This window comes from Procambarus clarkii, chromosome 12 (genome assembly GCF_040958095.1).
Source record: "Procambarus clarkii isolate CNS0578487 chromosome 12, FALCON_Pclarkii_2.0, whole genome shotgun sequence".
Lineage (NCBI taxonomy): Eukaryota > Metazoa > Arthropoda > Malacostraca > Decapoda > Cambaridae > Procambarus > Procambarus clarkii.
Window position 1 is genome coordinate 13,012,719 of NC_091161.1, and position 14,813 is coordinate 13,027,531.

Consider the following 14,813-nt stretch of genomic DNA (forward strand, 5'->3'; position numbering starts at 1 on the left):
ATTTCACAACATTAAATTTGTACAGTACATTTAACATTTAGCCATTCTTTGATTTTACAATTACAAGAGAATTCTTTAAATTTAGATACTTATTATAATGATAAGGTTTTTATTAGGTGTAGAAATTTGAAGAACAAAAAAGTACTAGTTACATTACTGTACTTTTATATTACAAAATGACAAGCAAAAGTAGTTATAGGTTACTAGAGCAGAGGAGGATCAGATACCAACACCCAAGGCTGTCTGTTCTTAGCATGAACGAACTGCATCGACACTTTTGACGATGTGGCCAAAAAACAAGAAACTTATTTCGATTTTATGCCTTTGTTGTTACTTTCATATTAATTAAGATGGATTCTGAGGAGTCTTAAAATGGCAAACATTTATATTTACAAAATATTCTTACCTGTAAAATGTCTTCAGGTATTATGTACAGTATAAGTGGTCAGATCTAGTGTTTATGGTAAGAAAAGTTATACAATAGATATGTTGCGCGCAACAAGCAAAAAGAGGAAACAATGCGCGCATGATAAGTACTTCTGTAAAGTACAATATATATATATATATATATATATATATATATATAAGAAGAAAATTTTGATGATGTTCTACAAAGTGCCTCATCCTCACTCCTGCCTTCTCGTCTTTTTCAAATTTCTCCATAGTATGGAAAATCTCTGTAAAAACCTATCTACTGGTAACAAAATATTCAACTACTGTTGTCTTGATATAAATGTATTCTATACATTTAAAACAAAAATATAAACAACATTTTATGTTGCATCAGCTATAAGGCTCTACGTTCAACTGTTTCACAGATAATTCGTCTTCATTTCAGAGAATGACTAGCAAACCAAATTGGCACATATTATGTTGTAGCACTGCGGGTAAACAGTGTAGCTGGTGCAGTCAACACTCAGTACATGTACAATATTACGGTACTTTAAAGCACTCACACTCCATGGTGAGGCTAATAAGTACAACAAACCATTACTACTACCATACACCACTCACCCCAAGTAAGTTACATTTGTATGGATATAATTCAATCAATCCTTTAGTGTCACTATATGCTGGATGATGACACCGGTATGGCACGTGCTCAGTGCCGCAAGCCATGCACACGCAGCTCTACGCTCAGTAAATGTACACTACTATGCGTGTGCCATGTAAAAGCTTAAATTTGGATCATGTGCACTGCTAAAAACGTAACTTACTGAGAAGAGCCGCATCTTCAGCGTTGAACATTGATCACATACTCAGCACAGACATGAGTGACAACTGAAGCTATGGACTACACTCATATACACAGCTACAAACTTGTATCATTCACACAACTGTGGAAGTGGCTATTTTTAAAACTATGTAGTGATGTGAAAGTAAATGTACGTGCTAATATATATAATGAAAATAATAATATATTAACAAACCTGAGACAAATAAAAGAATTTTCTAAGTAACAACCTACCAGTAAATAAAGAAAACAGAGAAGTAAAATGTAAACATTTTTGAGTTAAACCTTGATATGTTTTCCGATCGCAGCTGATCATCGAAGGTATTCCAAGTCCCTATGTCAAGCATTTGTCTCACAATACAACATTAATCAATAACGTTTTAATTGAAAGTGCCTCTACCTCTCTCCACGTATATTTTAAAATATGGAGTGGAAAGTAATGGTAATTACGTGAGTGGGTGGGGGGGGGGGTTTGGTAAGGAGGGAGGGGGTGAGGTTTGGTTGGAATGAGGGGTCAGGGTTGGTAGGGAGAGAGGGGGGGGGGGGGGAGGAAGGTGCTCCCGGGGAAGAGATGCTGGTGAGGAAAGGTGTTGGTAAGGGGAGATGTGGGGGAGAATTTCAGGCTTGCAAAGTCCAAAGGGAGCCGGTCGGCCGAGCGGACAGCACGCTGGACTTGTGATCCTGTGGTCCTGGGTTCGATCCCAGGCGCCGGCGAGAAACAATGGGCAGAGTTTCTTTCACCCTATGCCCCTGTTACCTAGCAGTAAAATAGGTACCTGGGTGTTAGTCAGCTGTCACGGGCTGCTTCCTGGGGGTGGAGGCCTGGTCGAGGACCGGGCCGCGGGGACACTAAAGCCCCGAAATCATCTCAAGATAACCTCAAGATAACCTCTCAAGATCCTCACATTCTACAGAATGTGAGGAGGGGAAGTGTGGGCATACAGCAGGTATGGTTTGATGTGTTATGAGTAGGGATGTTGGTATGAGTAAATCTTTGATTAACTTTCTTTTGCAATTTTCACTCTCGTGTCCTTTTATCACTAACTTTGAAGAGGCTGTCCTTTTTCCACTTTGTCTATTCTCCCATATATTTTGTGTAAGTCTCTTCTAGTTCTCTTCTTCACTAATATCGGTCTCTTATTTCAGACACCATATTTCTTGAAAACCTCTGGACTTTTTAAATAGTATTTTTATGCTACACAAGTAATTAGTCAGAGAAGGCACCAAGCTAGGGAGACTGCCCACGAGTATAACGTGTATGGCCAATATGTAACCTCACCAGAGCCGTTTCCCACTGCCGGTTACGGTGGTAGGAGGAAGGTTCAAGGGGACAGGTCACCCTTAAGAGCACGTGGTTTGTAATCAGTAACACTAAGACCAACAACAGGCATGGATCGAGGAGTGAATGACTGGATCAGAATAAGGAATGCCCCCCTTTTCAGGAATTAGGACAAGTGCAGATAGACTCCTCTGCGGCAGTGTCCGCACGCTATTTGAGGAAATATCAACATGGCTGCGAACCCAGCAAAACTCAACCTGCTTGAGATTAGAAACAGCCACAATGGGATTTTTAGTACCACAAGATGTGTTGGGTTAAGTGACTCCAAAGCCATGAAAGCACTACAAGAGTCAACCATTATGACTTGTGCAACACAAATTGCAAACTCTGTGTCAGTGATGCATATTCTAAGACTGGTTTGATGCAGGTTGATATATATTGTCTTTAAACAAAAATTCTATATTTCAGCTTTTAAAATCCAATCTTACACAGTATTTGCATATGATGCCGATACAATTCTTTTTAAATAATTTTCCACTGTTAAATCTAGTCCTAAATCTCTATCCGGTCCCTGCAGCTGTCTACCTTTATTGTTGTAGTTATCTTCTACTCTCCCATCATTTGCATTACCAAACATTTGCTAGGACTGAAGGCAAGTGATCATTTGTCTGCCCACACCTACACCTTCTCTCTCTGTCCTCCAGCAGCCTACAGTTCGCCTCGTCTTTATTCTCCTCATTAGCTTAACATCATCTACAAACATTGACATACAAGATCTTCCTCCTTCAGGTAGGATATTTACACACATAAACAAGAGAGAACCCAGGACCAATCACTCGAGGACTGCAGGACATTTACACACACACAAACAACAGAGAACCCAGGACCGAGCACTTGAGGACTGCACCACGCTTGACAATGACCCCATTTCCTGTGTGTCAGGTACCCCATGCCCGGTCCAATTATTCCAACCAGCTTGTCCACCTAATACTCTCAATTCTTTGTGATGAAAGGTAGTGAAGGGTTTTGGACGGTGTAAGAAACTGAAGTATGTGCGTAATGACGTAGTATTTACGGGCTATGGAGAAGTGAGATGTTACAAGGGGATAGTTGGAGTTAGGAATGATAGGACACTGAGGTTGGGAGGGGAAGGGCATCAAGAGTGGGGTTGAGGATGGTGAGGAGTGAAGGGGAGCAGGAGGAGAGAGAGAAGGGTAGGGGGAGAGTGAGGAAGGGGCAGGGGGAGAGTGAGGAAGGGGCAGGGGGAGAGTGAGAGGGGGGGCAAGGGGTAGAGTGATAGGGGCAGGGGATATGTGAGTGTGGAGGTGAGGTTTAAGCCCTGGGAATAAGGATGACGGGTGGTAGAACTGGTTGGGTGGGTGGTAGAACTGATTGGGTGGGTGGTAGAACTGGTTGTGTGGGTGGTAGAACTGGTTGTGTGGGTGGTAGAACTGGTTGTGTGGGTGGTAGAACTGGTTGTGTGGGTGGTAGAACTGGTTGTGTGGGTGGTAGAACTGGTTGGGTGGGTGGTAGAACTGGTTGTGTGGGTGGTAGAACTGGTTGGGTGGGTGGTAGAACTGGTTGGGTGGGTGGTAGAACTGGTTGGGTGGGTGGTAGAACTGGTTGGGTGGGTGGTAGAACTGGTTGGGTGGGTGGTAGAACTGGTTGTGTGGGTGGTAGAACTGGTTGTGTGGGGTTTGGGGGATGTTGAATGGAGATAAGAGGAGGCAGCTACTGCACAACTAATTATGAAAATGAGCTCCATACCAAGGGAAAAAATAGAAAACAATACAATAGTTGCCTTCAGGACTAAACTTTTCAATAACAAATGTACAAAATAATCTGAGCTTCATGATCCGTTCACAAGTCTTTTAAAAGTTTCCAGTTCAAACATTGAGGCACACAAATTAAAAAATGAATATAAATAATTTTTTTTTATAAAGTCTCATAAATGATTTGACCATAGCCTTATACTCATTAGGGTCTTGGGCATGAAATAAAAATAATGAAGCTCGGGATATTGCATAGAGAGAAAAAAAAAAAAAAATATTGTGACGCTACATTACTCTACTTCAATAGCAGCCACACGATTTGACATTCACGAGCTACTGAACGGAAACCTGTAGGAAGAAAAGAGCACGTAGGGAAAAATAAATAGAGTGAACACGACAAAATCATTACTTATCCCTATCAGGAATACCAACAGAATCGACCACATATCAAGGCGTACAAATAATAGAAGCTGCAAAAATGATTTATGACACAGATTTCGGAGCCTGGTTCCAATCTTTTTAAATTTATAATTTGTATTTATAATCTGAACATCGGGAAGAAGTATATTTGATTCAAATTCGAGCATCACCATAATCTGGAAATAAAAAATGGCAAACAATGCTCCCACATTTTGACTGTCTTACAGTTTAAACAAATCCTTTATTTGATGGCAGTTACACTTAGCATTTGATAGTACAGTACAGCATATCTATGTGCTACATATGAGAGCAGTAGCACCTTTCACATTTGTGACTAAACATTTACAAAACAGGGAATAAATACCTAAGAAACTTCGCCCATGAATGAGCTTCGCCCAAGAATGAGCTTCGCCCAAGAATGAGCTTCGCCCAAGAATGAGCTTCGCCCAAGAATGAGCTTCGCCCAAGAATGAGCTTCGCCCTAGAATGAGCTTCGCCCAAGAATGAGCTTCGCCCAAGAATGAGCTTCGCCCAAGAATGAGCTTCGCCCAAGAATGAGCTTCGCCCAAGAATGAGCTTCGCCCATGAATGAGCTTCGCCCAAGAATGAGCTTCGCCCAAGAATGAGCTTCGCCCAAGAATGAGCTTCGCCCAAGAATGAGCTTCGCCCAAGAATGAGCTTCGCCCTAGAATGAGCTTCGCCCATGAATGAGCTTCGCCCAAGAATGAGCTTCGCCCATGAATGAGCTTCGCCCATGAATGAGCTTCGCCCAAGAATGAGCTTCGCCCATGAATGAGCCTCACCCATGAATCAACTTATACACCTGCTGCCTCATCTCACCACCGCCAGTATACATATTCTCCAGTGTGGTTGAAACTGCCATTTCTTAAAACTGTTCTTGGATGGATACAATGGTATCCAACTTCTCTAATATTCAAACAAGTTTTACTAAAAGCTTAACTTCCTCGGCCAAAGCTGCTTCTGGTCAGAGACTGGGCTGCTGGAACTTGACCCCCCGGAATCAACTCAAGGTAATACTTTAGACATACTTGTAAAATAATTTATACTATCTAATTCACCGTATTATGCACAGCATTTGAATAATTCAAACGAATAGTAAACAATGCATAATACTATAAACTAATTAAGAAGTAGAGATCCATAGTGGTGCAGTGGTAACACAGCTGCCCCACACTTTGCGAGCAATTTGGTCCGAGTCCCAAATCCTTACCAAGAAGGATTAACTAGTCGCCAATCCTACACAGTTTGTCTCTGTTCATCCAGCAGTAATTGGGTACCTGGTTGTTAATCGATTGGCAAGTCATGTTCCAGGAAAACTAGTGGGCAAGGCTTACCATGAGCTATTAGAAAGGAAAGCTATAAGTTTTGCTCATAAGAGTTAGAAATTCTCTCTCTCTTTACCCACTCTTTACCCAAATGGGGCCTCGTAGCCTGGTGGATAGTGCGCAGGACTCGTAATTCTGTGGCGCGGGTTCGATTCCCGCACGAGGCAGAAACAAATGGGTAAAGTTTCTTTCACCCAGAATGCCCCTGTTACCTAGCAGTAAATAGGTACCTGGGAGTTAGTCAGCTGTCACGGGCTGCTTCCTGGGGGTGGAGGCCTGGTCGAGGACTGGGCCGCGGGGACACTAAAGCCCCGAAATCATCTCAAGATAACATCTCAAGATAACCTAACCCTTGAGTTAAAACAAAAGAGAGCTTACAAAACACGTTATCTCGAGATGATTTCGGGGCTTTAGTGTCCCCGCGGCCCGGTCCTCGACCAGGCCTCCACCCCCAGGAAGCAGCCCGTGACAGCTGACTAACACCCAGGTACCTATTTTACTGCTAGGTAACAGGGGCATAGGGTGAAAGAAACTCTGCCCATTGTTTCTCGCCGGCTCCCGGGATTGAACCCGGGACCATAGGATTACAAGTCCAGTGTGCTGTCTGTTCGGCCGACCGGCTCCCGATTAAGCTATAGGAATAAAACTATATGAATAGCTATATGAACGTACTGTAAATAACTTTCAGCATTGTGCACAAACAATTTGAAATTGTTCTTCTCATACAGCATTAGTAGGCAATAAATAATTTAAGCACATTTATATGCAGATTTTTTATTTGTAATTTTAGTAGATTTTGATGAAATATCCAACACAGGATTCACTTAAAATTCCCCTCGTTTTACCAATTCCTTGAAAGCAAAAAGGCACCATTAGAGAGCTACACTGTACTGTACTATAATCTAATGCTAGAAAATTAGCACAACTCAACTTTGCACGTTAGTATGCAGAAACATATTAGCATAGGTGTATAGAGAGCAATTAAAGATACAATGACCCCATGGCCCTCATTCTAGGCCTATGTTCCCAAACTTGTTCTCTAAGGCTTACATTTATATAATGTGAACTGTATCCAAACTGTATTTCAACTTCATATAGCTTAATGGATATACATTACTGTGTTTATATATATATTAGGTATATACTATTTTGTCAAATGCACTTAATACATCATTTGTGTGTTCCTCAAAGCTTCTGCTACTGGTTTAATGTCTAAAATACTTCTGTGCTTCAACATATTCACTAGAATGTCAAATAATTTGCACTCGTTAAATTCCCTAATTTGAAAACTACTCTAAATCAATCTCAAAACACTATGGTTAATAATTATTTCTTGCATTGACTCCCAAGGTTTTTTAAATTGAAGAACAAAGTGATATGTAGAAGCCAAAGAAGACTACTAAAGATAATTTTCACACAATAAATGTTAATAAAGGGTAACTGCCATCTACATGTAGGGGTTTCTTAATTTGTACCACAATAATCCTATTAAAAAAATAATTAATAATTTCTCTCTTAAACACTAAAAGAAGTTAACAATAAATGAGTTTAGAAGACTTGAAGCACAAAGCCACTAAGACATCCCAACTTACATCATTCTCGGAAAATTGGTGTCAAGGTGAAGCCTAAATAATTAACCGTCTGAACAAATGCACCGGAGCCGTGATGAGGGTTCGAACCTATGCGCTGGGTGTTCTCAGGCATAGTCGGGCATACTCCGGCATACTCAGTATCCCAGACATACTCTAATCGACTGCGCCACATGGTAAAAAGGCTCATAGGTTCGAACCCCGCATCACGGCTCCTGTGGATTTATTCAGTGATATATCACCATAATGTGATTTCTCTGTGTAATTAACCGTCTCCTAGAGCAGGTCTCGCACTGCTGCCTAAGTTGAGCTTCCACAGCCACAGTTCCATACATGAGTTATATTCTCTTGTCAGTAGCAATGTACATGGGCCACTTACACCGATGCAGACTTGTCTTAGCCACACCAGATGCTGATTTTTGTACAATATGGACAGCTGCATAGATAATAACTATCAAACCACAATTTGGCTTGCATCCTTACATTCAAAAGCATCAAAGTTCTCTACAGTGAAACTACCGATAAAAATGCAAATAAAATTATATCACGTTTGCATCTCCAGTAAAGATATAGATCAATGTTAACAGATGTGAATGATGATGAGGACTTCACTGCTCTATTTCAATTTCAGAATTGAATATCTATATATTGGCTACAGTACTAATAGATGTTTGTTCAGTGGCTTCACTAATTACAAATGAGGATCTACTTTGGAATTACCTCACCGAAAGTACAGAGTAACATCTCTTCCACATTTTTATGGAGGTTTACCCAGGGAAGCATCAACAAAAGTAAGATAAACAATAGTTTTTGGAGCAAACCTGAAACAAAAGAAGCTTATGCTAAATGATAATATTAAATAAATTCTTAAAAAAAAAACAAAAAAAAAAATAAACGAAGAAGAGAGAATGCAATGTGCAAAAAATATATATATTTATATATATAAAACTTTACACTATAAAATGATCAGAAAACTGACAACCTATTTGAACTGAAATAAGTAGCAGAGCAAGATACAATGTGAAACATTACACCTATCAGGCCTCCAAGGTCATCCTTCTTTCTCCCCGCAACAAGGCTTTTAATCCTAATTGTGGATCAAGCTTCACTACCAATATAAGCACTGACAAACGGCCATAATAGGCTTTCATGAGCAAATTAAACCAGTTCAAGGGGGGGAATTTATAAGTACCAGCCCCACAAAATACGAACACTGACTCTCCTGCATAATTTTTGCACACTGGGCTATTCAATAACATAATTCTAAGTCTTTCGTACCAAGACTACTAATAGAGAGCACAAACAGCCCACAGTGTGACGGTACTTCAGATCTTGAGTTTAAAACACAAAAAAACAAAACAATAATAAACATCAGGATTAATCTAAGACAAGAAGACGTCAAGAGGCCTAAACTAAAATCGTAAGCATTGTTACAGAATTAGGATTAACCTTGCATCTCGCACCACTCCAAAAAAAAGGAAGAAGGTGACCCCCAAGAGAACCCAACAACTGATTCATTCGTGCGTTTACACTTTACAACATGGCAGGACGTTGACACCTCGACAAACACAACCCTGGACAACCCACTTAATCCCATGCCCAAAAAATGACAAGTGACTGTCACTAAATCTAACTTATAGTCGTACCTCTCTCTTTTTCATTATGTTCACACAGTTTTTTTTTGTGTATTCCTTCACTTTCTAAGTTGGTAACGTGTGCAAATGCATTTCATGCAAAAGCAACACAGTTATTAAAAAGTCAGCTACATATTTACATTTGATTATAAATCCCAGGTAAACACAACCAAAAATTATAGCACATTTACACTGCATTACCACTATGGTTTCATTATTTACATTATACTGCATTGTAAAATAAATATCTGGCAAAATTTGTTTAAGTCCTCTGCAGTCAAAATTTCCATTATTATTCTTACATATGAGGGAATGACACTAATTACTTGACAGTAACTAAGTGAACTATGCCATGATATTTAAATTTTTTAAATTAAATTTGTAATAAAACAAGATACAATACTCCCAAATTTAAATGGTATGAACACTTACAAACTCATATTACACAGTGTTAATAATCAAATCCAAAACACAAATTATAAGGTACTATACCCCCCTCCCCTAAACAATAGTCTAACAAACATATCATTCACTGCATTACTGTAGCAGATGACTACTGTATTGTAAAGCAAAAACATCCTATGTTTGTTACTAGCGTGAGGTATATGCGCTCCAAGTCTTGTACTGCATGAGCATTGCTTATGTACTTCTATATATATATTGTAAAATAAGATGCTACCTAATGACTCACAACTGAATTCTTTTCCAACGCAACTATAATACAGAAAATTTCTAGTAGTTATTTTACTGCAGCACATCGACAGCACAAGAGAGAAGGGTAACGACTACGATTCAACTTGCCCCATTCCCTCTCCCACCCCCACACCAGTTTACACTGGCAGCTGCCCTAGTTCACAGACTATCCCCAGATCACAGCACCTTGCATTAATATAAACCATAGAAAGCACCTCTACCCTATAGTTACTGGGGTTATGAGCAAGAGAATAACCGTGATGGTTCACACACGCACACACACACACACGCACGCGATTCGCTTAAGAATGGGGTGGTTCACCTACAGTCATCAACACAACAATGGGATCAGAAGGTTATTTGTAGATCGTAACTTACTTTGCTAAACAATGAAATGTAATATATACTACTCATTAAAGAATAAAGAATATACTGTGTATATGTGTATGTATGTATATATATATATATGCAGAATAACCACATGTGAAAAATAGAAAATGCTTAACGCGTTTTCGGCTAATTCGCCTTCATCAGAGCAAAGTAGAATGAAGATCATTCTAATAGATCTTCATAGATCTATAGAAAAATAGATCTTCATTCTACTTTGCTCTGATGAAGGCGAATTAGCCGAAAACGCGTTAAGCATTTTCTATTTTTCACATGTGGTTATTCTGCATACTTGGATCAGTGTTTTTGTGATCATTGTTGCATGCATGCATGCATATATATATATATATATATATATATATATATATATATATATATATATATATATATATACACACACACACACACACACACACTGTATATTTATATTTATTTATTTTAACAAACCTTAAATGCGTTGATTAGTTATGGAGATTAAAAAACAAGTGTGTGAAGGCATATAAAGATAATCCTCCTTGCCCCCATCACTGCAGTGATGAGCTTCTAAAAGGTACTGGCTCTGCTTAATAAATAACAACAATAATAATAATAGATTAGCCAATTACCTGAAGTCACGGAGGAATACCAGCACATTACCACATGCTATAGCTACGCATGAAGGGGGGGAACACGAGTGGAAGAACAGCATCACCCAAAACCTCGAACCTTTCCTTCAAAATATCACTCCCCCCTTCGTTAACAATCACTTTAAACTGCATCGATAACTCCATTTAGATCACCGTACATATTCAAAATGCTTCATCATACATTATAAAAGGATTTTGTATTATGTGTATCTACCTGAAACCAGTAATACATTGATGGGGCCTTAATGAATTAAGGAAGCAGTGACGTCTAAAAATGACCCCAAGATCACTTAGTATTGATGTACTCACCGAAAGCATGATGCTCTACTCACATTTTTGCGTCAGGAAATACTCTGCTTTAAAACAAAGTATTCCCCCAGTGAATCCTTCCATGATGCATGATCTTACAGCTTGAATATTACATGTTTTTTCCCCCATTATATTTCAAATCAGTAATAAAGGCACATATATTAAAGACAAAAGGCCACTATGTAATGCAAGGTAATAAATCTCTATAAAAAAAAAAAGGTTCCAGGGTCTGGATTGAAGTGTGAAGAGGAAAGTGACTGTGAACCATCAGGATTACGCAACATGAGGATGAAAACTGGAAACTTGCAGTTAGCTGCATTTGCCTTAGAACGATGAGAAAATTTGCTAGGCTTATTTTCCTGAGTGTTGGGATATAAAAAATTTATCAAAATAACAATCAAATACTACTGGTTACTATGTCTACTCGTACTAAATAAAACTAAGACAACTAAGAAGTCTACAACTAAACAATCAAATCCAGCAAATTCTCCCAACATATTCAATTCTCGAGTATTAATAATTATGCTGGCTGCATCTTAGGGACTAAGTGTGACTTAGCATGTTATATGGCACAATGTTAAAGGAGATTCTTCGTTAGTTAAATCACTCTTACAATATAACTATAATCATCTTAAGTACTAATAACCCTTAAAGAAACTGTCTCCAAACTGTCATGGATTTATAAAGCTGCATTTTCTGCAGATCTGCTTCTACCTACCCAAATGATTTCATAGCTGGTATAGACACAGGATATACTATCAATGTTAAATGACAAATTAAACAGTTGATATATTAATGGTTATGGCATAAGTAAATCATACTCCAAGATCTACACCAACCATATTATGGGCAGGAAAGCTTCGCTTGTCATGGTTCATAGGAACATGTGATGTTCATGGGACCTTATTTTCCCCAGGTTTATAGTGTTGGCACACACATGAGCAAAGGTACCTGGCACGAGTTACGTTGTGACGCCACCACCAGTACACACTACGGTTGTGAACTATGCAACATGATTGCTACATAACCAAATGTGATAGAATACACCACAATTGTCAGTTTTTAGTTAATCCATTCCAGTGCCATAAGACATCTAGGAAGCAGTGGTGTACTGTCCAAATGATGACTATGCCAGTAATACACCTTAAACGTCAAATTTTAAGTAGACTGGCCTGGAAGGGATTAACAGGTTGATGTAGAGCCCCCTCCCCACCGACATTGGAGGTAATATATACTTCAAGCTAATTTGAGGCCGCCCTTAGGCTTTCTCCAATGTCTGCAGTTAATTTCTCCGCCAGGATGGAGGGTGACACGGACGGAGAGGTGTGGTTGGTGTCAAGTTCTTGCTTGACGAATGCTGTGGTAATGGGGGTAGAGATGACCGACGTGACTGACGTGACCAAAGGAGGCCGATGAGGATTTTTGGGACATCTCTTGAGATGAGCCTTCATGTTGTGTCCAAAAGTGAAGTATCGGCCACAAGCAGGGCAATGGGCGGGGCGATGTGAAGGGCGCAGTGTCCTGGGCCGCATTGGGCACAGTTGGGAGGCCATGGCTGCTGCTGCTGGCGTCGAGGAGCCTTGAGAGGATGAAGAGGATCGAGGGAAGGTGAGGGGGGCCAATGGGGGAAGGGAGAACTGGGGACGTAGGCCAGCCGTCGAGGTTGACCAGATACGCGGGGAGAAGAACAGAGACACTGGGGAGGAGTGCAGAGATGAAAGAGGCCCATGACTGTCTGAAAGAGATGAGAAACAACACACCTCAGTTTATTCCCACTATCAGGGCCAAAGTGTTGCTAGTGCCCGCCACAGCCAGTCTTAAGAGTAATACCTGCAGGACTTGATCACCACAAAGCCAAGTGTAAAGCCACCCACACGCAATTATGGTTTATTTAAATAAAAGAAAGCGAAATGTAAACCAAACTCCGGTCATGAAAAGGCAAGATGCCATAAAAAGAAGTTAGTATCTTTATGAAATTTCGAACCCTGTCAGTGGGAATAAAAGCTGAGAAAATAGGATCCATCCACAACATGTGTTAAAGAAAAAAATAAAATAAAGAAATTAAACGTTTATAATTAGCAGGAATTCAAAAGCAAGTGTTATACATGCTATGGGTAAACAAGTTATGCGTGTTCCAGTAATATGTACAATATAGCAGCATCCTATATAGGAACATAATACCCATCATTATCAGACAACACAGTACTGTGTCAACAAATACTGTGCAAACCATTATCATATTACTGAACAGTGCACAATAACCACACTAGAGTTGTTCCACCACAGCCAATCAAGAGAGGTATCCCTGGATCATACGCCAGACATATCCCACAATACAAACAGTATAATAATTATTTGTAAAAACTAAGTATACCATTCCCTTCCCCTCTGTACATATACATGAAAATGTGGATATCAGGACAAGGAGGGGGGGGGGGGGGCAAGAGAACGAGTGTGGGGTCTAGTAGGAAGGGGGATGGGGGGGGGTAGGGTGGCAGTATAGGTAAGCGAGATAGGCTTCGTATATATGTAGTTAGGAAGAGTGTAGGTGGTGGAGGTAGTGGTGGAAGGGGTTGGCCTATAGCAGGCAGGGGTGGGGCATACAGGTAGTGGTAGTGTGGTTAAGGTCGTCTGGGTACAGGGTACTTGGGTATTTTGGCCAGCTTAGGAGTTTGAATGAAGTGTAAGATAGTTGTGGGTATAGCTATATATATATATATATATATATAACCCAGCCTTCTAAAATTATATTACTTATAGCAACTATTTGGTTGAACATACAAAAGTGGACTTTTGCAGCCAACGATGTTCACAATTTCGAAGAGGGCACAAAAAATTACAACTTCAATATTTCTAGGCGTCATAGATTTAAACTAAGGAAACAAAGCTGCCAGAGAAATATAAGAAAATATACTTTTGTAAACAGAGTGGTAGACGGTTGGAACAAGTTAGATGAGAAGATGGAAGCCAAAACCGTCGGTAATTTCAAAGCATTATACGAAGTGCTGGAAAGATGGGACACCACGAGCGTAGCTCTCATCCTGTAACTACACTTAGGTAATTACATGTATTATATTTCACATAAGACATACGAGGCCTAGGCTATCTTGGACAGTTTAGGATCTTTAGTTACAATTCAATATATTTAGTATGACATTTGTGGAGGCATTCCTCCTAAAATTAAATGTACTGTACTATACTTATAATGAGCAAACCACCTATCAGAACATGGAGAAACGACGTTTCTCCACGTTTCATTACACGACTTGATAATGGTCTAGGACGGACTGAAATGCTGTCTTTTCTCCATCTTCTGGTTTGTGGTTTGGTCATATTTTCAGCCACATTATTGGGACTCATCGTCTGCTTATAGTACTTATAGTACATATTTGATGGAAAGAACCATTGTGTGGTGATGGACCACCGGACAGTTTTATTCTCTCTTAATGAATTTGGACAAACCGGAAACTTTTTATCAGCAACAATATAAAACCTAACCAAACCTCTCCTAGCAATCCTAGACC

General features: G+C 39.8%; 1 protein-coding gene across 10 annotated transcripts in view; it reads right to left on the reverse strand.

Moving 5' to 3' along the window:
• The window catches only part of LOC123772912 (protein tramtrack, beta isoform), a 171,887-nt gene that overhangs the window by 37,703 nt on the left and 119,371 nt on the right, over positions 1-14,813 (reverse strand). Inside the window, exon 7 of one of the 10 annotated variants that reach the window (XM_069323286.1) lies at positions 10,824-13,024. The exons of 7 other annotated variants lie outside the window; for them this stretch is intronic. In XM_069323286.1, coding sequence (XP_069179387.1) covers positions 12,531-13,024 — 494 coding nt within the window. In that variant the 3' untranslated portion in view covers positions 10,824-12,530. Of the gene's footprint in view, positions 1-10,823; positions 13,025-14,813 lie in introns of those variants that run through there. 2 more of the 10 variants (XM_069323291.1, XM_069323294.1) reach the window with 2 other exon arrangements.